Source organism: Bos taurus, chromosome 14, assembly GCF_002263795.3.
Source record: "Bos taurus isolate L1 Dominette 01449 registration number 42190680 breed Hereford chromosome 14, ARS-UCD2.0, whole genome shotgun sequence".
Taxonomy (NCBI): Eukaryota; Metazoa; Chordata; class Mammalia; order Artiodactyla; family Bovidae; genus Bos; species Bos taurus.
In genome coordinates, this window is record NC_037341.1 from 68,057,004 (window position 1) to 68,080,312 (window position 23,309).

At 53.2% G+C, this 23,309-nt stretch overlaps 1 protein-coding gene across 1 annotated transcript; it reads left to right on the top strand.

Moving 5' to 3' along the window:
- The first annotated feature begins 1,420 nt into the window (after window positions 1-1,420).
- On the top strand, window positions 1,421-18,719 carry GDF6 (growth differentiation factor 6). Its single transcript, NM_001001140.1, has 2 exons — window positions 1,421-1,844; window positions 17,451-18,719. The coding sequence occupies exons 1-2, from the start codon at window positions 1,421-1,423 to the stop codon at window positions 18,437-18,439; spliced, it is 1,413 nt and encodes a 470-aa protein (NP_001001140.1). The 3' UTR covers window positions 18,440-18,719.
- The last annotated feature ends 4,590 nt before the right edge of the window (window positions 18,720-23,309 follow it).

Sequence of the window (23,309 nt, forward strand, 5' to 3'; positions counted from 1 at the left end):
GTTGGTGCCGGGAGCACCCAGTAAACGCACGGAGAAACTCGACGTCCACAGCGCTCCAGGGGCACGGAGACCAGCGAGTGAGAGGCAGCCCCTCCGCCTCGATTTCAGCCGTCAGGCCCGGGAATGAGTGAGGCAGTGGGTGGAGAAGACAGGCACGGGGAATCTGGGGACAGATAAAGGAAACTCGTGACGGGGCGAGGCTGAGCTGAAGAGAAACAGATTGGGGAAGAGTTGCAAAGGGAGGGGTCCACCGAAAGGGAAGGGGGGGGGGTCCGAGGAGGGAAGGCAGAGAGAGATGGGAGGGCGGTTTGAGAAGAAAAGCAGGCTGGGGAAAGAGGGTTGGAATGCAGAAGGAACTTGGGGAAGGAGGAAGTATGGAAGGCGGAAGGGAAAGAAGAGAGGGGAAAATGGGGACGCACTGGAGGCGGGGGCCAGGCCTTCAGAAGGGAGAGGACCGGGGTGACAGCTGGAGGAGAAAAGAGTCGCCTAAACGCAGCTTCCGAAGAGGCTGGGGACTGCGAGGAGAGAGGCTGGGGCCTGCACGAGAGCGCTGCAGCTTTCAGCATCCATCCAGACTCTAAAGACTCGTGGCCTTTGGGTGACCTCGAGGGTCGGGAACAGACGCCTGGTCTTTGTGGAAAGCGGTAACCCCAGTGAGAGAAAGGGGCTGTTCTGGGCTGAGCCCTACGCCTGGCGTGCGCGGCGAGAGGCTTCCCTGGCTCCTGGGCTGGCCATTGAGGGGGAGCGATCGACTGGCCCGGGAGGCCGGAGCCGGGAAAGGAAGGTACCACTGCCCGGAGTCGACGCGCAGTCGGTTGCAGAGACGCCTGCTCGGAGCTGTCCCTGGGGGGCGCCGCCGCCGCTTGCCTCCTCCCGGGGCTGCACGTTTCCAGCCAAGTGGAGGCGACCGAGGTGGTGGTGCTGGTGGTGGGGGCGGGGGAAGACCGGGAGCCCGCGAAGCGCGGTGCTGCGGCGGGACCGAGCTTCGAACAGAGCTGGAGGGGCTCTGGCGCTGCGGAGGACCCTGGCTTCCTTGCCGCCGAGCGGCCTCGCGAGCCTACTCCTGCCCGCCGCGCCGGGCCCCGCTCCGCGCGCACCGCCCGGCAACCCCGCGCACGTCCCGCGGGGGCGCTGCGTGCCCCTTCCCCGGCCACCCGGCCCACAGCGGCCCCCTCTCCCCTACACCTCCTGCCCACACCACCCAGCCTCTCCTCCCACCCTCTCCTCCCCTTCCCTCCGTCCTCTCCCCTCCCCTCCCGACGAGGGGCGGGAGGGGGCGTGGCAGGGCCGGGATTTGTGTGGCTGGGACCCGGCTCCTCGCACTCCGAGTCCGCCGGAGGAGCCGGGCCCCGGCCGCTGTCCAGCCGCTCCGTGCCGCCCCTCTCGCCCGGTGCCGCCGCCTCTCGGGGAGACGCTCGCCATGGATACCTCCAGGGTCCTGCTCTCGGCCGTCTTCCTCATCAGTTTCCTGTGGGATCTGCCGGGTTTCCAGCAAGCTTCCATCTCTTCCTCCTCGTCGTCCGCCGAGCTGGGCTCCGCCAAGGGAATGCGAAGCCGCAAGGAAGGAAGGATGCCGCGGGCGCCGAGAGAGAATGCCACGGCCCGGGAGCCCCTGGATCGCCAGGAGCCCCCGCCGAGGCCGCAGGAGGAGCCCCAGCGGCGGCCGCCACAGCAGCCTGAAGCTCGGGAGCCTCCCGGCAGGGGCCCGCGCGTGGTGCCCCACGAGTACATGCTGTCAATCTACAGGACTTACTCCATCGCCGAGAAGCTGGGCATCAATGCTAGCTTTTTCCAGTCTTCCAAGTCGGCTAATACGATCACTAGCTTTGTAGACAGGGGACTAGGTAAGTGGCAAAGAGGACACCCGACTGCTTTCTCCCTGGAGGTCAGCCGCCAGGGCTCAGCTCCGGCGCTGGCAGGAGGCTGCATCTGTGAATTCGCCTTTCCGCTCTGGATACCTCCCCCTTTTCTTTTCTTAAATTGCTTTTTCTCAAGCCCAATACGTTTCCGAACGCGGCTGCAGATTTTATTCCAGTGTGCAATTCTCCCTGCCTCTCTTTCGTCTGTTTCTTTCTTTCTCCATTCCTTCCCTCTTTCTCTCGCCTTTTGCAGAAAGCAGCGTGGGGGCCGCATGTCTGGTGGCTGCTGGAGGAAGCGTGGAAGGCGGGAGGTGGCGGGTAGATGACCCGGGCTGGAGAGGAGTCGCGGCGGGCACGGATGAAACCCGCGGCGAGGTTTCCCGGATGGTACCGGGTGTACGGTCCAAGGCCCCGAGCTGCGCGTTGCGGACCGAGCGGCCCTGGGACCCGAGCAAGCCCTGGGAAGCCCCGAGCTCCCATCGGCTCCGGGAAAAGCCGTCAGAAGCGAATGCTGCGGTCCAGAGCAGCGAGTTCTCGAGCGGCGGGTGGCAGTGCCCTGGCCCAGCCGTTCCGCTGGTACCCGACCGCTCCTGGCGCTGGGTGTGGGCATGGTCAGTCGCATAGGAGCCCCGCGCCCTCGGGGTCGCAACCGAGTCATTTCTGCAGAGGCAGCGGCAACAACTGGCTGGGAGAGCCGGGAGCAGAGGCAAGTGGGCTCAGTTTGGGTGTTTTGTTGGTTCTTAATCCACGTGGGTGCCTGACTGTGCTCACCCACCTTTCTCAGCCAGGCAACTCGCCTCTCTCTGCGCATCGACCCAGGGGCCCCGTCTTTGGGCCCCTCCGTGGGCTCTGGTGCATGTGTGGGTGTCTGCGGAAACCCCTGCGCCCCCTCCCTGCCACCCGCGCGGGTCTGCAGCGTGGCGAGTGCCTTGGAGAGAACCTCACGCTACCCTGGTCCCAGAAATTGGGGAGGGATCCGCCGGCGCCGGGCACTCAGCTCCTAAAGAGACAATAACGTGGAAGGAGATGGGATGAAGGGGAATAAAGCAAAGGGAGGGCAAAGGGGAGGTAGGGGGCGAGGAGAAAGGAAGGAGGCATCGGTCCACTCCGCCACCCGCCCAGACGTAGCTCCTCGGCTTCGATATACCTTCCCAGCCCCGCCACTTCCAGGTCAGTGTAAGTGAGGTCTCCCAGGAACTGGCCAGCACCGGGGTTCGGACCGAGACGACCACCCGGCTGACCTGGGGACTGGCACGCCCTTGAAATTTACAGAACAGGCCCCGAGCCCCCGGCTCTTTCCAGGCTTCAGGCCCCAAGCCCCCTTCCTTGCCGCCGCCTTCCTGACCCGCATGGATCCAGCCCACGAGGCGTTCGCGGCTGCAGCAAGAGGTCAGCGAGGTTCACGAGCTGCCGAAAGGTCTGGGCGGCAAATTAACGCCAGGTATTTTATGGTGATTTCAGGACTAGTAAAGCCACCTTGGCAAATACAAGTGGCTTCTTCGCAGCTTTGCATCAGGGTCCCCGGCCTCCCTGCTGCCGGCACAGCTCGCCCTGACCCCACTTCCAACCCTCGCCCTACCTCTGTTGTTTCTCTGCCTCCAGATCCTCTGTGTATCCTTCATCCTCTCTAACTCCCTAATCGAAGACTTACCCCAGACTTCCCCAGTCGAGAGACTAAGGAAGAACAGAGGGGATTATTCTAAAGGCCTTTCCCCAGGGAAAGAAGTCCCGGAGGCCCAGGGTGGCCAGCGGTTGGGCGCGCCTTTTCTTCTCCGCACGGGAAGTTGCCAGAACCTCTGCCCCTCCCCCAGACAGACGCCCCCTAACTCGCAAGCTGCGCCCCAAGAGTTTGGCAGAGGACCAGGGGACCCTGCGGGCTGCTGGGAGGCGTCTACCGAAGCCTGCGGCGTCGGGGCAAGTGTGGGAGGTCTCTGGGGACTCCAGGTCGGGCGCAGACGCGGGCTCGCTTCACCCTGGCTTGTGCGGCTGCCTCTCCCCGGGCATCGCGCTGGGCGCCCCTGGGCGCCAGAGGTAGGGAGGAGACTGGCTGCGCGCCCAGCCTGGGGGAGGCAGGGGTGGGGGGCGGGGGGCTCTGTTCCTGAGCCAAGCTCTCCAGGCTAGCCGGACCGAGATACAGACGTTCGGCTTCCACTCCCGAACGCGGTCCCCAGCCGGAGGAGACGCGGCGTGACCACCTGGCCCTCCGCGTCCAAGGCGCGGTCTTCCCCGAACCCTCAGGTTCCCAGAAAACGGGAAGAAAAGGCAGTTCGTTGAGCCGGAAGGTTGTGCGGCGGGTAGCACGCCGCGCGGGGGCGAAGGAGTGCGAAGCCGCCGGCTGCAGGGGGCGCGCGGAGGAGGGGGCGCGCAGGGGAGGGGGTGCTTTGCGGACCACAGCCCCAGCTTGATAAAGGGAAAGCCTCACTTTCCCTCTCACTGATTTTGATTTGATGTGTCACCGGCGGTGACCTCGGGCTGGACCTTCCGGGGCTTGCTTAGCATCGGGCCCCTGATTGGAGTGTTTCAACTCAGCGATCTAATTGAGGGTTCATGTCATAACACATCAAACGGTGTCTAGTCTCCCGTGATGGAAGGGACCCGCCAGCCGCGCATCCCGGGTTCCTGGCGAGGACTTCCGCCCCTCTCACGTGGGGACTCTCAAACCGCGCCAAACCCTCGGGCCTCCCCTCCCCCAGCTGGGGATGGCAGGACAAGGAGCAAAGAGAAGCGGCCAACCGAGAGCCGCGCCGGCCGCGCTGACTTGGCGCCTTGCCTCGGGGATGTTTAAATCGCCGTCGAGTGTGGCAGGCTTGGCTTTGAGAAGCAGCGGGTCCCTCGGGGGCACAAGCAAAGACCACGTAAGGAATCCTGAAGCCCGCTGTTGAGGTCTGAACTACTTAACATACAGTATTCCAAAAAAAAAAAATAGTCTTCCTCACCTGAGGGCCCCCGGAACCCCAAAAGTTACACCTAAAGCTTGCATTTCAAGAATGGGAGCGTGCGGATGAACTTTGCCCAGCGTGGATGGATTCAGAGCGCTTTAGATCTGTGACGACTGCATGTTCAGTACTGCCTCACTCCCTGCCCTCCTTCTCTCACCGCCCCCCTCCCCCCACCCAGGAGACTTGATTGCAAGCTTTTAAAAATATGTCCACCCTTTCAGTTTGCTCTCCGATATAACTGGGATATGTTGACATATTGAGCATTTACTGTGTACCGAATGCTGGGCTAACATCTGTTACATGAATTATTTCATTTAGTTCTAACAACACCTCCCTCCCCCAGGAAGAAAGTGCTACAATCCCTGTTTTACAGATGATTTTAAAGAAGGCAGAGAGATTAAGCAAGTTGTTCAAGGTCACACAGCTAATGAGACCTGAAGCATATAGCCAGTTCTGCAGGCTTACCTCTGGCGCTACATGGATAGAGCAAGGCAAGAGGAAATTTCTAAAGCATGGTGGCAGGAAACAGAAGTAGAAAAAATGGACAGACTCCCTACCTCTGTAATCTCTCAAGACTTAGGAGTTGGAGTGAAATGTTGAATTCACAGGTCTAAAACTGAGATGCACCTTGCTTCCTCTTTGATCTCCCTGTAAAAGGCACAAACCGCTTTATCCCTGACCTTCAATTTTTAAAGGTAGTTTTCACATAGCATGTATGTGAGTGAAAGTCACTCAGCGGTGTCCGACTCTTTGCGATCCCATGGACTATACAGTCCACGGACTTCTCCAGGCCAGAATACTGGAGTGGGGAGCCATGCCCTTCTCCAGGGAATCTTCCCAATCCAGGGATTGAACCCAGGTCTCCTGCATTGTGGGCAGATTCTTTACCAGCTGAGCCACCAGGGAAGCCCTGACCTTTAAGAATGCCTCCAAATCGTGCTTTCAAGATGATTTTGGATCCACAGAGATGGGAAAGTGTGTGCATGTGTGTGTTGGCACAGTGATAGGATCAGGATGGACCAGGTTGGATATACAGACATTGCAGTTAGCCCATGATAGAGCTTATTAAAAGACCACAAGTACAGGGGGCTTGGATCCCCAGCCCCGGAGCCTGGGAAAGGCAGACAGTGAGAACTGTGAATTCAGTGTGGCTGTAAGATAGAGGGTGAGGGAGAGTGAGGCCAAACTCGGACTTTAATTTAGGTAGTGAGAAGCACCACTGTTAATTCCAACAAGGGACCAAAAAAAAAAAAAAAAAAAAAAAGCCTCTTAAGGATGAAGAAAACAAAATGAACCTAAGAACACTGCTGTGAGTTAGGTTTCTAGATAATTTTGAAATAAGAATACTCTTTACGTTTTTTTTTTTTTTTTTTTTTTGGTTGTTGTTACAATAGCACTCTCAGAAAGGAGGCAGTAGGGAACAGATAAAAACCAACCAACCAAACAAACCCAAAAAAAAAAAAAAAACCCACTAAAACCTAGATCTGAACATCCTTGAAGAACTTGACACCCTGGAAATGAACCTCAGGAGAGTTTGCCCGGGATCGCTGGCTTCTAGGTTTACCTTCTGGGTCGCGATTGCCAGGGGGCAGGGCAGGACAGTTGTGGGGATAGTCTGGCGGCGGGAAGCACTTCTAAGAGCGGCGTCGTTCCCTCCTAATTGAAGTGCGTCTGGCGCGGTATGTTTATGCAAAACAGCGAGTTTCTGGGTGGACCTGGGCAAAGAGTGGTGCAATCAACGCAGCCGGGCTTTTGCCCGAACCCTGTTGTCGTTGGCAAACGGAAAATGAAATATAAGCAGGGAAGTATTTTAATGGGGATGGAGGGAATTCACAACTGTTAATTATTTGGTGACCTTGTATTCGATTTGTTTGAGTCCCTTATAAAAACACTAATGCAGACCAGACGGCCAAGTGAGGAAGCCGGCAGAAGGTTCCAATCTAGGCTTTATTTCCCCGGAAAGAGGGAACAGCCTTGGGAAAGGACTGCTGAGCGTTCAAGTGCGTGCGGGTGAGGACGCGCCCCCCTGAGCCCCGCGCAGGGTTTGCGAAGCCCTCCAGGTTCAGGATCCCGGTCAAGTCCAGTGAACGGGCAGGTCCTGGAACTAACCCCCGGGGTAAGGGAAGGAAGCCTGAAACCAGAAGTTTGTTCTGCCCTTCTGGATGGGATGACTAAAACATTTTTCAGGCCATAAACCTAACCCTTGGCCACGGGCTCGTTGTTAAATGGCAGTTACTGTCACTCCCATCCCTAAGGCCTTAAGGGCCGCCTTACAAATGCCGCTTTAGCAAGAGGCTAACAACGCCTAGTGTCTTCTACAGCGAGAGGGCAAGTATCGCCAGAATTCTGGGCCGGGCTTCCTCAGCAGGAGAGACTAATCAGAAAAGGACACTGTGCTTTTTCCTGGCGCGGGAGGTTCTGGGGCTCTGGGAGTTTGCGAGTTGCTGGGGGGGAGGGGATCGAAAAACGTGCACCAACGTCCTTGTCGTTTCTGCACATGAAAAAAAAAAAAAACATTCCCTAAGCCACAACCCACGATAGGCCTTGGGAATCCCTTCCCGGGCAAACTGAATCAAGACATGAAAGCTCCCCCTTCTGACCAGAGTGACCTCGGGGAATGCAGAGCGTTGGACTGATGGGCTCTCTAGTGCACCCCGTTTTTTTCTCTCAGCTGGAGCTCTGGGGTTCTGGCCGCACACCTCGGGGAAGCTGGTGACTTCTTCCTGGGGGTGGCGTGGTCAGACAGGGAGAAGGCAACTGAGCAGACAGGTGGGGGAAATATGTAGCAGGAGGGCGGAAAGAAAACTTTTGTTTCCTGCCAGGACTTCTGCTTGCATCCAACGACCCAGAGCAAATCAACAAAGAATCCCTGGGAGCCTTTAAGTGCAGAGGAGAGTTCTGGTTCTAGAACTCTGCGGGTATGGAATACCCCCTGGTTAAGCGATGCTCTCTGGACCTGGGAAGAGGTCCGAGTTGAGGCCGCGAGGGGTGGTGAGCAGGAATGTGGGTTCACAGCGCCATTTCCTTGCTTGGTACATACCACCTCCCTCAACCCCGTTCCCATCACCCCCACCCCAACCCCCGCGCCCTTAAAGCCTGGCTGTTTATTTTTAAGCTCAGTGTCGGTTAAATGGTGTCTCTTGTTTGGTGGTGGTTGTAGTGGTGGTGGTTTAGTAGCTAAGTCGTGTCCGACTCTTGCGACCGGCTTTCTGTCCATGGGATTCTCCAAGCAAGAATACTGGAGTGGGTGGCCATGTCCTTCTCCAGTCTCCTGTTTACAGGGATCAAATAGGTCCTCGTCGGCATAATGGGTTCCAGGGAGGCTGCTGCCTCCCTCCAGGACAGTCCATTAGCGCTGCTGGGGGCCCAGGGTTGGGTCTGCTGGGGGTGAGCTGCTTCAGGCTCTGGGAGCCGGGAGGCGCGCGCTGCGCGGCCCGTGGCCGGGGCGCCTGGGGACCCGGCAGGGTTTAGGGACCCGGTAGTGGGCGTGCGTGCAGGGGAGGAGAGGGCGGGTCTGACGGCTGGAGCGGAGGGGAAAGCAGGAGCGGTGGCAGCGCGGAGGATTAATTTTGGGGTCAATCGGGGATGGTTTACCCATACCCCTTCTCCCCCTAAATAACCTCTGACCCGAAGAGAATCCGTGAGCCTGTTTTATAAATCTGGCATCCGGGCAACTTGGTCCAGTCGCGATCCCACTTCTCAGCCGACCGCCGCTCCCATGCCCAGTAAGGTGGGCGGGGGGCGGGGAGGAACTGAAGGATGCTAGACTATGGGTCATAACTGCCACCAGGAATCTCGTTTATGCTAGCGCGTTATTTCGGGACTCAGCCCGAGGTGAACACAGTGCAGCGGAGTTGCCATGATGCCGGCCTCAGGAGGAGTGTCCGGGTCAGCACCTGAAGAAACACGAATCACTGAGGTTTCTCCTGAGCAGGAAGCCCCCCCCCACCCCCCCACCCCCCCCGCCCCATCCCGTCCCCCGCCCCGGCGCTGACCGTCCCATATCCCCGCACATAACCACACGCCAGTTTGAGCCAGTCCTTCCACCTGCAACTTCAGGACTGGTCATGGAGGGGAAACAACGTAAAATGGGAAGCTTTTCTTCTACTTTGAATCTCCAAGCTCTCAAGTCCAAAGGCCGAGATCATGTTCAGCCCAAAGGGCAGTTTCAGGGCTGAGATGCAACTCCCCTGGGCTCTCAGGTGACCCTATACAAGTCGACATAGCAGGTGGGGCGACCTTGGGCAAATCAACCAGGTGTGGACCCTGCTCCGAGGGTCCAGGAGACAGCAGTGACCTGCAGGCGATGCTGCGGCCGAGGACAACGGGGCACAGGCTGCTTAGCTGCAGAGGAAAGGTACGAGAGAAGGTCGACTCGTGGGTGCTTCCGAGCTTCTGTTTGGATTTCAACTGCGGTGCTGTCAAATTAAGATCTGAGCCAATGTGGTCCAGAGCCCAGGATAGGATATCAGTGAAGAGAGAAGCCTGATGAAGTGTCCTTCATCTGGGCTTTGCATCTCTGGCTCATGAGCCCCTGTGGCCAGGAGAGTTGCACCATGTGCGTGGAAACTGCTTTATAAATGAATCTGTTTCATCCTGAGAGACAAAAGGAGTCTCTTCCAAGTACTCTGGACTCCTGCTAGGGGTGCCCAGTGCCCAGAGATCAGGAAAAGGGCTGGCATGTCTCCTTCCAGAAACTTGCTGAAAGCTCCCTGGAACAGCGAAGTTGTTCCCAGCCGGGTGGAAATCGGGGTTCCCCTTCGCTCTCCCCACCCAACCTCACTGGTTTGCCTCAGGCTGAGTGAAAACTTGCTGTGGGAACATTGAGGTTTCTCTTCCGGATAGAGGCTGGCCACCAGACTCATTCTTTGTGGTTCCCAAGGCCCCGGCTAGAGCCAGGCAGAGGGGGCAGGGACGTGCTGGGGCTTTGGGAAGAGGGTGGAAAAGTCCTCTGTGGAGGCTTTCCTGGGGCCTTTCTGATCTTTAAAAGGTGGAAAGAAGCTGAGAAATTCAGGGCAAGCTATTGGGGAAAACACTGGGGAAGCCAACAGACCAGAGCGAAGGCTCATTGGGTGAATGTGTGGTGAGGAGGTGCTGGCCCAGGGGAGGTCTGTGGGACTGTGATGCCACAGCCTCCTCGCACTGAGGCCCAAGGCGTCATTCATGGCTACAACTCCTTCTCTTCCCAGCTGCCTGATGAAGCTAGGGAACACCTCTTCTGTACCCTAGATTGGCTCTGTGGACAGTTTGTGCCCCACAAACGTGCCAGCGGGAGAGTGGGAGGCGAGGAGCAAGGAGACCAGCCACTAGGGCTCTCAGGGGTGAGGTAGATTTGCATACTGCCTACCTGCTACCTGCAGAGGAGGGCCCTGTCCTTGATGAGGTTCTGGCTGGAGGTTGGTAGTTCACTTGGCATTGTGGGAGGGACCCAGAGCAGTGGATAAAGCCTAGGGACTGAGATGGAGCAAGGTGATGGGAGTGAAGCTGAAACCCTTATGGGCCTGGCCCTTCACTGGGAGCCCTTGTTTCTTTCTTGACCCCTCTGCCCAGCACCTCCCCTCCACTCACTTCTGAAAATCTTGTGGAGAGAACTGGACTGCATCTCAAAGAAGACCAAGAGGAGGACAGGTGCGTCTTCCCCCCAGGACCCCTTACCTGGCCATAGGTAGTTATAGTAATATTGGCTGCATTGGTTGGGTGCTTCTGTCTGTCATGCACAGCCGGCTCTGGTTGCCTCCACTCTGACCTTTACAATGACTCTGCAAAGTGGAGGGGTGGTGGTGTCATTTTCCTGCTTTACAGATGAGGCATATGATGCTGGGAGAGCTTATGTGATTTAGTCCATCCAAGATCATCCAACCAATAAGTTACAGGTCATAATCCCAATCGGAGAAGGCAATGGCACCCCACTCCAGTACTCTTGCCTGGAAAGTCCCATGGACGGAAGAGCCTGGTGGACTGCAGTCCATGGGGTTGCGAAGAGTCGGACACAACTGAGTGACTTCCCTTTCCCTTTCCCTTCAGGATCCCAATCACGGCTCAGACTCTAGATTCCTATCCTCTTTCCATGTCATCAGTAGTAACTAACAGGTACACATATCCTCGGATGTCTTTCTTACTCTATCTCATTTGCCAGCCTTCCCTCAGTGACTGTGAGCTGGCATGACGTTCTCATTTAGCGAAAGTTGTTTCCATCTAAGTTCTATTTCAAAAGTCCAGTTGTTGGCATTCCCTCGGTTCTGCTGATTAGGAACTGATTGACACTTGGAGATCAGGGATGGATGTCCTCCCCACAGTCACCGGCAACGCAAAAGAGCTGGAGAGTTCTCAGGGTCTCTACCAGACACACAGCTCAGCGGCTGGGAAGTCCAGAGTGATGGCACCGATACTGGAGCCAGACTGCCACATCTACCTCTATCTTGGACAAGTGACATTTGAGCCCTCTGTGTTTTAGTTTTGTGAATCATGACATAACAATGGTATTTTTTCTTTTTTTTTTGAAGAAAATGACTTAGATAGTTTTGAAACTTAAATGACTTATTATAAGTTTAGAATTTAGATCATGCCCAGCACACAGTGGGCTTCTCAGATGGTGCTAGTAGTAAAGAACCTGTCTGCCAATGCAGGAGACATGAGACATGTGTTCGATCCCTGGGTCAGGAAGATAGATCCCTTGGAGAAGGGAATGGCAACCTACTCCAGTATTCTTGCCTGGAGAATCCCATGGACAGAGGGGCCTGGCAGGCTAGTTTGTAGGGTAGCAAAGAGTCAGACACGACTGAGGTGACTTAGTACGCACATAGTGAGTGCATAAAACAGAGTTCACTGTTAGGATTATGCTGGAGTTGAGCAAAAGCATCCCAGACAGGGTGAATTGTGTGGGTGGCCTCATGAATCAGTGGGACGGCTCAGCAAGGTCAGCAGTTTGCAAGGCTCAGATCTTGGTGGAGGTGGGGCTCAGGACAAAATGACCTGGAGATCACTGTCCCAGAAGAGGGTAATAGTTGGAGAAGAAATTATTCAGAGACCTTCATACCCCATCGGAGAAAGGACGGAAGACTCCTTTTCACTCACCCAGTACACCTGGCTCTATTTCCAACTTGTGGACTTGGGCAACCTCAGGGCATCGTCAGGGCTGAGTGACCTGGGAAGAAGAGGCTCCAAGCCAGCTCTGAGTTCCCTGCTTCAAGGTCTTCTCATTTCCAGTAAAGGGAAAAAACAAAAAAGGAATTCCTGGTAGAACCCAGCGCCCTTTGTGTTGGCGGCTCTGTGATGGATGTGGGTCTCATGTCCTCCCTGTTTGCCCCGCTGCCCAATCAGAACCCTGGAAGAGGGGCGTGGCTCCGGTCCCAGGGCTTCCGTCCGAATCAAGACCTTCAGATCGTGTCCCCCTTCCGAGTTGCAAGACCCTGGGCGAGGGATGACTCCTCGTGGAGCCCCCTCTGTCACCTATAAAAGAATGAGTGCGTAACAGTTAGAACGGGCCTCCCACGCTGTCGCTGAGGATTCACGCACGGGACCGAGGCCACCAAACCCTGAGCACGTGCCCGGCACAGAAGCGCTCCCGGGAGCATTCAGGGATGTTTTTGAAGGTGGTGGTGGGGGGGTGTGGGGTGGGGGGCGGAGGAGGGAAAGGCTGAGCAGCTAAGACCTCCGGAGTCTCCTTTGTGAAGACGGGCGATTATCCTCCCCGCTCCGTCCCCACCTAGCGGACTAGGGGTGGGAGACCCCGCTGTCATCGGAGCTTTCTGGGTCGCAGCCCATCGCCGGAGGACACGCGGCCGGACGAGCGGTGGGCGGCCGGTGGAGGCGGGTGGGGCCTGCCAGTGGCCGCTTAGGTCACGGCGGATTTAGAGGACGCGAGCGGGACACGCACTAATTGGCAGCGTCCTGGAGCCCAGGGTCTGGGCGCGAAGGGCCTTGCGGGGCGAGCTGGAGCTGCGGGGCGCCCTCCGGGCCCCGCAGAGTGACGCACGATGCAACCAGGACTCTCAAGAGGGACTTCAAGTTTCGGACATAGGGCAAGATGTCCTGGGGAAACGCATTGCGGGCCGGGCCCTTTCCGCCCCAAACCAAAGGATGTTTGGGGTTTTAGGAGGCTGTCTGCAGGATGGCGCGCGAGGGAGCCGTCCGCAGCTCGATTAGTGCGGGTGGGCGGGGTAGGCTGCCTTACCGCTCTCCTGGTATCCTGACTTAAGGCGCCTTCGGGTATCCTTTTTCTTTACGCACTGATATTTGCTTCTTGGGCGTCCCTGGTGGCTCAGATGGTAAAGAATCTTTCTGCAATGCAGGAGACCCGAGTTCTATCCCTGGGTCAAGAAGATCCTCTAGAGAAGGGAAGGGCGACCCACTCCGGTATTCTTGCCTGGAGAATCCCATGGACAGAGGAGCCTGGCCAGACTACAGTCCATGGGGTCGCAAAGAGTAGGACACGACTGAGCAACTAGCACTCCAATGATGGGAGAGGAGGCTTGTGGGAGGGAGTGTGAAGGGCTGGTTTTCTACCCACAGATGGCCAGGACAGCAGGAGCCAGGCCTTGTGATGCCAGGATCGTCAGGCAAAGTATCTGCAGGGTCACAGTGGATGGTGTGTGCACTCCCCAAGCTGGAAGCCTCCTCTGGGGCTATTTCTGTAATGCATGCCTCCAGAGCAGGTCCAGACAGGTGGAGAATGTGTTCTGATGGGGAGCTTCACAGAGCCACCACGGATGGTGGATTAGAGGTTCTGGACACACGTGGCTGTAAGAGTTTTTTTTTTTTTAAAGTGGGGGTGTCTGTGGCAGGGGGCAGGAGGAGCAGGGAGCGATAGGAACTTGGTTCTGGTGAGTGCTGCCTTAGCTCTTGCCCTGGCCCTGAGTTTTACCCTCCCCACCTGGTGGGGCATCTGAAAGAGCCCAGGGGGTGGGCTCATCTAGATGTCTGTGTGGTTCCTACAGTGGTAACTCAACCAGCATCACCTGGGAACTGAGGAAAATGCAAATTCTGGGTCCCACCTCAAACCTCTGGGGCCCAAGAGAGTATACATTTCTGACAGATTCCTGGGGAAAGCTGATGATGCGTTTTTAGGGACCACTGCAGTTTCAGTGGCTTGGAGAGCTATTCACACTGCTCTACTCTGGTACCCGAGTCACCGCATGCTCACGCACATGGCCCTGAGCCCACTTCCAGGCCCTGGTCAGCTTCTTCTCTGGGTCTGTGCTCCTAAGGGTGTGTCAACTGCCCAGTGTGTGCACCTGTAGCTGGGGAAGTGCGCACCTGTGGCACATGTGTCCATGCAGGTGAGGCCCCCCAAACTGTGGGATGGAGCCAGTATGGGAAGAAAAGACAGCAGGATACAGGTGGAAGCCCCCATTTGTATTCTTTCTCCTAGCTCTGGAATGGGTGGGGAAGCAGGCTGATCTTGCTAGAAAAATCAAGTGAATCCCAAGTCTGCAGAACCAGTGGAAACCTCTTTTTACAGAGGTTTTCTCTGTTTTGACCCCTCTTGAGGACTACAAAAACATGGCTCAGCTGTGTAGACTAAGCATTTATTAGTTCACACTTTTACTTTTTAAAATTTAAATTAAAAAACTTTTTTTTTTTTTTACAATATTGTGTTGATTTCTGCCATACAACAATGCAGGTAGGGAGGGGATTAAGTGTAATTATGGCTGATTTGCATTGTTGTATGGCAGTCCATGCTTTTAAAAAAAGGAATGAAGACAAAAGCAGGCTGATTTCTCTGTGTTGCATGAGAGAAAACTAAATAAATCATCTTTTACACCTCCCTCTTCTTTCCCTATACCTCTCCAACCAGTGACAAATTGTCTCAAAAGTTATGTAAGCAGAGATGGAAATGATTTCCTAAAGGATCCCAGGTTTGATTCCTACCAAGCCCTGAAAATACAGTTTGGACTGTATGCTTCATCATTTATACCCTGGCCACTCCCAGTTGCCTTGGCTCCAGGACCTGGACTCTAATGGATAGGCAATGAGAGCCATGGGCTCCTGCTGCTAAGTCGCTTCAGTCGTGTCCGACTCTGTGTGACCCCAAAGACATCAGCCCACTAGGCTCCTCTGTCCCTGGGATTCTCCAGGCAAGAATACTGGAGTGGGATGCCATTTCCTTCTCCAATGCATGCATGCATGCATGCTAAGTCATTTCAGTCGTGTCCGACTCTGCGACCGTATGGACAGCAGCCCACCAGGCTCCACCATCCACGGGATTCTCTGGGCAAGAATACTGGAGTTGGTTGCCATTTCCTTCTCCAGGGAGCCATGGGGCTTACCGGCTAAATGCTCCAACTCTGGAATTAAAGAGACCTAGGTTTGAGTCTGAATACCACCACTTATTGGGCTTCCCTGGTGGCTCAGAGGTTAAAGTGTCTGTCTGGAATGTGGGAGACCCGGGTTTAATCCCTGGGTCGGGAAGATCCCCTGGAGAAGGAAAGATCCCCTGGAGAAGAAAACGGCAACCCACTCAAGTACTCTTGCCTGGAGAATCCCATGGAGGGAGGAGCCTGGTAGGCTACAGTCCATGGGGTCACAAAGAGTTGGACACAACTGAGTGACTTCACTTTCACCACCACTTATTAGTTTTCAGACTCGGGTAATTAGTTTTTCCAAGCCTTGGTTTTCCCATCTGTAAAATGGGAACAATATGAGTATTTACCTTGCAGGACCGATCTGTGCTCGTGGATAAAGTAAGGATGAAAAATATGTCAGCCCTCAAGACATCGAGCTGGTGCAGCAAGAACCTTAGGTTTGTCCCTCTTATCACCTCCTTAGTTTGGGGAGAGAGAAATTTGAGAGACAGGAAGGGGAAGCCTCAGGCAATAATAGGCCCAGAGATCTGGGTGGTGGTTGAATGTTGTCAGACACAGGTTTCTTTAAAGGAGAAGAAAGTGTGCTGAATTCCCACTGATTTTAATGTGACCCTGGTCGGTTTGAAGGTCTCGGCTTCCATAAATCAAGTGCCTAAAGCGGCTTTTCCCTTTTCACCTCTCTAACCCTTCCCACAGCTCCATCTCAGGTCCGGACTTGCACGACTGAGTGAGGCGGCCGGCTGCCCAGCGGTCAGCCTGGAGTGGGGACTAGGTGTGGCAGAGGCTCCAGATCTAGTGCCCCGGGGCTACATCTGGACAGGCATCGAGGGCCGGACCCCAGGACCCGGTGACACTTTTACTATTGAAGTCTACCCCAACTTTACTAGCTTCTGGGGCAAGCTGGGGGCTTTGGGGATTTTTGTATTTGCTGGGTTGTAAATATTTTATGAGAAGGCAGCCCAGGAAAATCTGGTTAGCTTTCTGCCTTGCACACTGAAGTGGGATTGGCTTCATGCACAGATGTGTCAAAAAAAGAAGTCCAGTTTTGCCTGGGTCCCCAGGAATTCACCTTGAGTTTTTAAAAGCTTGTTATTGTCCCTCCTCTAGGTGCCCCCATTTTTTTCTCAGTGGTAACCAAAAATTTTATCTTCAGGATTGGTTGCAAAGCAAGACGATTTCAGATTGGGTAGGTGGAGGAGGGGAGAACGTCAATCTGTGTGTGTATGCATTGCTTAGGTTCTTCTCCTTGCTGATGTATTTATTTCTCATTGGCTGCAGGATCTTCTCAATGGATAGATGCCTGGTGTTAGTGTTGATTCATTTGCACCCTTGCAGACTTTGGAAACCCTTCTTGCTCTTATGTTTCTTAAGTGACTAATGAATTTAAAAAAGAAAGAAATTGCCTTGCAGCTCCACATTCTGTGAACTTCCTACTGGGCCTAAAGGTTTCAGCAAACCTGTCTGCTGGGCAGCACCTTCCACCGTTCCACCAGACACCTGGGTTTCAATTTGGGCTGTCCCTTCAAATAAGCTTGGAGCTTTTTTTTTTTTTAAAGCAAAGCTAAGAAACCCCAACAAAACTCCAATACCCAGGCCCCGTCCTCAGATATTGATCCAGTTGACTGAAGCACACCCTGGTGCTGTCATTTTTAAACTCTCTAGATAGTTATAAAGGGCAGCCAAGAAGTTCCCCACTTACTGACTGGCCTGTACCCTGGGTCAGACAGGCCTGTAGACGCTGAGGTGAGCAAGATTGGCCAGTACAGGGGGCTAGCTCCTACGGGCTGCTGGAGATGGGGCATGGCTGTTGCTGGGAAAGGCAGATCATGAGGAGACGAATACAAACGAGGTCCTTGTAGATCGTGCTCAGTGCCGAGAAGGTAATACACCAGGGTCCCCCGATAGTGACCGAGGGAGTCTGCTTTAGATCAGGGTGGTCAAAGATGGCCCTTTCGGAAGAGGTGACATTTGAACTGAGACGGGAATGATGAGAACGAGCCAGTCAGGAGGTGTGGAGGTATTGCGGCCACAAAGGGCGCATTAGTGGTTACTCAGGCTCCTGGGAGTGGGTGGGAAAACCGGTAGGCCGCTGCGGCCGCCTTCTCCACTGACTTCCGCGCAGGGTGTCCCGCGCTGATGGGGACGAGGGGGCCGCCCTGGTGCTCCTTCCTTTTAGCCGCGCTCCGCCAGGGCGGGGAGCCGGGGTTGTCAGCCCTCCGGGCAGGCGCCCCGGGACCCCTACCGACCTGGCCCAGCTCCCTCCCAGGGGCGGCCGCAGAGCTCCGGGCTGATCTCCCTCTTAAGTGAAACTGACTGTAATTATTATTATTATTTTTTTTATCTCGCAGACGATCTCTCGCACACTCCTCTCCGGAGACAGAAGTATTTGTTTGATGTGTCCACGCTCTCAGACAAAGAAGAGCTGGTGGGCGCGGAGCTGCGGCTGTTTCGCCAGGCGCCCGCTGCGCCCTGGGGGCCGCCGGCCGGCCCGCTCCGCTTGCAGCTCTTCGCCTGCCAGTCGCCCCTGCTGCTGGAAGCGCGGAGCCTGGACCCGCAGGGGGCGCCCCGGCCCGGCTGGGAAGTCTTCGACGTGTGGCGGGGCCTGCGCCCCCAGCCCTGGAAGCAGCTGTGCTTGGAGCTTCGGGCCGCGTGGGGCGGCGAGCCGGGCGCCGCGGAGGACGAGGCGCGCGCGCCTGGGCCCCAGCAGCCGCCGCCCCCGGACCTGCGGAGTCTGGGCTTCGGCCGGAGGGTGCGGACCCCCCAGGAGCGCGCCTTGCTCGTCGTGTTCTCCAGGTCCCAGCGCAAGACCCTGTTCGCCGAGATGCGCGAGCAGCTGGGCTCGGCGACCGAGGTGGTCGGCCCCGGTGCTGGGGCCGAGGGGTCGGGGCCGCCGCCGCCGCCGCCGCCGCCGCCGCCGTCGGGCACCCCGGACGCTGGGCTCTGGTCGCCCTCGCCTGGCCGCCGGCGGCGGCGCACGGCCTTCGCCAGCCGCCACGGCAAGCGGCACGGCAAGAAGTCGAGGCTGCGCTGCAGCAAGAAGCCCCTGCACGTGAACTTCAAGGAGCTGGGCTGGGACGACTGGATTATCGCGCCCCTGGAGTACGAGGCCTACCACTGCGAGGGCGTGTGCGACTTCCCGCTACGCTCGCACCTGGAGCCCACCAACCACGCCATCATCCAGACGCTGATGAACTCCATGGACCCCGGCTCCACCCCGCCCAGCTGCTGCGTGCCCACCAAATTGACTCCCATCAGCATCTTGTACATCGACGCGGGCAATAACGTGGTCTACAAGCAGTACGAGGAGATGGTGGTGGAGTCGTGCGGCTGCAGGTAGCGGCGCCTTCCTGCCGCCTCGGCCCGGGATGGCCCGGGGGGAGGTCCGACCGCGGAGAGGCGGAGGGGAGCTGGCCCCCGACGAGGCGGAGAGCGGGGCCGCAGCCTGGACTTTTTTCGGCCGGTGGGAGACCAGGGAGTTCTGCCTTCCCAGAACCTTCCACCTGCCTGCCCAGAGGGAGAGACGGAATTTCACACCTTCCCCGGGGGGGGGCCATCCTGGAAAAACCAGCCAAGGAAGATTTCTTCAGTTTTTTTTTTTTTGTTTGTTTTTTTCGGTCGTTATTAGTGTGGGTTTGGGTTTCCTCATGTGTTTCAACAGATTTCCATGGGAGGTGGGGGGCAGGGGAGACGCATACCTATTTCTCAACTGCTCCAAGGATTGGGGGGAAAAGAATGAATAGTTAGTTTAAGAAGGGAACCTGTGGAAGGAAGACTCACCTTCTACCACATCTCGGTCGGATTGTTTTCTACTTGTGCAAAGGAGGTGGGTCTTTCTGGCCCTGTTCTGTGACCCCCACCCCGCGCCCCTGCAGAAAGTGTTAAGGTAGAGATATTACAAAGTCAAAAGGGGTCCTGCCTTTGGAAGAGCTTTGCAAGACAAGAGGCGGATCCAAGCGGGCCTTTGCCGCTTGCTTGTATACCCAGCTCTGCCCCGGCCTCTTCGGGTATAGAGAAGTGGCAACCTGCATCTCACTCCAGGGGGCTCAGGTCACCGCCTTCACTGGCTTTTTCTGGGGGAAAGGGGAGCTGGTATGGATGGAATGACAAGAATGAGTCCAAATGGAACCCCCTGAAGGATAATGAGAAACCACAAGACCAGCCTCTGACGGGCTGACACCGAGGTGCCTTCGCCCAGGCTGGAGGTAACCTATGGAAAAGCCCTTCCCCATATCTGTTTCTCACTGATTTCTTTAGGCAGAATTTGCCAAAATTCAGACATCCCCTTTGAAGGGGAAGGTGATTTCCCATTTAAACAAACAAACAACAAAAAAAATGGGCAGAACTGGGGAACTTAGAACTAAAGTAAGAGATGCAGAGGATAGGAAAGTGACCCAAGAAGAGGAAGGGTGAAGTCGGAGGGGAGGTGATTGCCCACCTTCCTCCCCAAGGATGCGGATGGAGGGTCAGGCCCAGGAGCTGGGAGGAGAGGGATGAAAGGAGGCACACGTCCTTGTCTTCGAAGTTTCTTTGGAATCTCTCTTCCCTCCCCTCTCTCTGACATTCCTGCAAGATTACCAGCCAGCAATAGCCCAGGGCTCCCCCAAAAGAATTGTTTCAGATTGTAATTACCAGTTAGGCAGTGTTTTTAAAACTTAGTAATGAGGAACTGTGAAAAGAGCAAAGTGTTACATTGAGCTTGGGGTGGGAGATGGGGAACGGTGTGTTGAGAAAGAAGGCAAGGGTGGAATTCATCTTCCGGAAGCAAGAGAGAGCCGGGTGCAAGTTAAATACCCATCCTCAGGTTGCCAAAAGCATGAACTTTCCCCAGTCTGCACCAGTGTTATTTTCAAACATCGTCCATAAGTAGGCCCTTTGAAGAGTTAGCTTCCTTCTTGTCTTTGACCATGAAATGGTTTAAACAAGGGAACTTGTACCAACCGTTACAAGACCTTTTTGTTCTTCCTAAGTGGTGTTGCTCTCTCTGAATCTAAACCTGTCGCTTGTTTGGTTCAGAGAACTACAAACTATCCAAGAAAGGGTGAGACTGATAATAAATGCTAATATAAAATGCTAAGTAAAAAAGAAAAAAAAAAGACTTGGCCAGGAGAAATAATTTAAATGCACATTTGCTTTGGATGCACTGTTGTTCTGTTAAGGCTGTATATATTTGTTTATTTAAGGTGACTGAAAGTGCAAAGAGGAAATGGACAGCATGCAATTCATCTTAATGTACAAAACGTTATATGCACTCAAATGTTATAATTTCTAATATTTTTAAAGTTTATATTCGAGTTGTACAAAGTTAAGCATTCATCAGATATTTCATTCTTTCATAATGTTATCATTTTCTTAAATATTATTACAAAATTTTAAGTCTGTCTAATGGAGAGTTTTTTTAAAACTGTCTACCTCACTATAATACAAGTATTTACGACACAAAAGTTACCAGAGGTCAATTAATATTCAAAACATTTTTTACAGTACACTTTTCCTGGATGATACTCAATCTAATACTGTATTATTAAACTCATTTTTCCCCTTAATAAATCTGCCTGTTTTATATGGATCTATTTAGAAAAATCATGTTCTCAAGGAATTACTGTCAATGGTATTTTGGTCCAGTATGAGACTGAATGTCTGAAAAGGTGTTGATGATTTTGAAATCCATCATTCAGAGCATTGCAGTTTCTCCTCACAACTCTTCCATAACTCTCTTTTCATAAAATTTTCATTCACTAGATTAAAGCCAAATCCTTGTCAACTGTTAGAACAGCGTTTATGAGCCTGTAACTCGTTCCAACATCTCCAAAGCCCAGATAGGAACTGGATTGCTTCTTAGTTTCTTTAATGTTGAAAAAAATTGTAAGTTAGCTAGGCCAGCCAAGATGTCCATAATTACCGCTTACATTATGGCATAGGGGGAGCAGAAGATATGAAATGCTCCTTGCTATAAATTAGGGAGCCTGTGTATAAGTGTAACTCTGTGTGTTCACTTTGTAAGGCATGATGCTGTCCATGGATTATCTCATTTAAACCCCTCAGAAACTCCATGAAAACTTATTATAACCCTCATTTTGCAGATGAGGAAACTAAGGTGTGGCAAGTTTAAGTAACCTGGCTGTGGTAGTTAGGATTTAAACTTAGTTCTTTCAGATTCTAGAACCTGAAGAATTAACCGCTAGACACTTCTACCCTGAGATATCTATCTGCTCTCTAATTGGTCCTGAAAAGCGGGGATTTGCTGTTAGCCACTATTGTCAGGAATGACCAATTGGAGGAGGAGCTGCTGCTCCAGGGGCCACCAGCATTGTCTGAAGTTTTGGAATATGTGAATTATGACTGCTGGAATAAGGAATCTGAAAAATGGGTACGGATTGCAAAATCCTGGGAGTTCTCAGCTTAGGGCTCACTTCTGCAAATGCATGGTTTAGGTCATTGCTGGGCTTCTGTAGCGTCTCTGCAATTTTCTGGAACTGCCTTGGGTGTGGTTTTTGTGAATTTTGGTTATCAAAATACTGATTAATTTACAGATAGGTTATGTTTCAATAGACTGGTTTTAAGAGGACTGTTAAGAATTGAGAAACATTTTCCTTTGGAAGCAATGTTGTTTGAGTTGCCAGGTCATCTTGCAAAAGCTTTATTTACCCTGATGGAAATTCTGCCCCGCCACCCCACGGAAGTTTTTAACAAAGCAATTTTGACCAATGGGTTTTGGGCACAATCACCTGAGAAAGCAAAAGAGAAGCTCCTTGTCTTTCCTGGGTGGAGTCTCTTTTTGAAATAGTTGAACATTCTTTGCATTTTCCCACTACTTGTTCTGTACCCTTCACTCAAGTCCCTCAACCTCACAACTGCCCCAGGACTTCCAGCCCTCCCCCTACTCTGCTCCCAATCCAGAGATTTCCTTTCTCTGCACAGATATTTCCATCCCCAAAGTAATTTTCTTCTCTTTCCTCTATCAGAAAATTTATTTCTCAACTCAGATGTTAGAAGAAACAATCGATTGAATTAGATGAAGATGTTAACATCTCCAAGCTTCCTAAGCTTGGAGACATTTGCAGTTTAAGGAAAAAAATCTTGCTTAACTCAGATCTCTTGTGAGCGATGTGAAGTCAATATGGGAGGACTCAACACAATTTTGAGCTAGGCACTAGGGACAAAGGGATGAATGAAGACACTTAGCAATGTGAAACTTTTTGGTGTCCATTGGGGGACATTTTGTGCAATAAAGAGACTATTTACAGCTAACATTTAAAAATTAATATCCAATGTATTAAAGCAAGCAGTTAATAATTTAATTGTTTCCAAAGATCGTTAATTTAATGAATGTAGGCCCCATGAAGCTTTTTTGGGGGGCTTGTTTATTTCTATATTCTTAGCATACAGAATAGTGCCCAACATATGGCATGCACTCAATAAATATGTTGAATGAACATTTACAAATCCAATTTTACTTATAAATCTAGTAATTTTAGCAAGCGTTTTCAAGGGAGCCTTTGATTTTTGTCTTCTCAACTCAAGTTGAGTGGACCAATCTCCCTTAATCAACCAATTCTGGTTACAAACCTAGTTAATAAACTTCTTTTAAATATCGTACATTGCTTTTGTCAATTTAATATATTCATTTTCCCCTCAAGCCCTTTACAGTTCCCTAACAGGAAAAAAAAAATCTTCCCACATACTTAAATTCTTCTAAGTATTTCAATACCGCTTACACCATTTGATTTAACACTGGGTGGGAATCTAAAGTTAATTGCCCAGGTGACCATTTAAACCGACATCAGAAGGCTGTTAGATACCTTACTAAGCCACGTTTTCTTCAAACGTGCAAACATTTAAAATATCAAATAAATATAGGTTGTCTCAATGATTATAAAACATTATTTTAGAACTTAATATAAGTATTAATTTAGATTAATTTAGGTTCCAACTAATCTTTGTACTTATTCCAAAGTTTCTTTGGGTTAAAACCACTAACCCTCTACTATAGTTTCACAAGCAAGTGAAAAGACCATGTCAACAGACTGTGTGGTTTCTAATCTACCAGAGGTTCAGTTGAGGAAGAAGCAGATGGATTCTTCTGAGAGGCCAGAATGCCAACTCCTCCTTAATAGTCACCCACCAACAGGAACTCCAAAGCCACATCTTTTACAAGTTGGTCTCTCCTGGGTTCAAGAGAGGCTGTTAACCCATCTTTCCTTCTGATT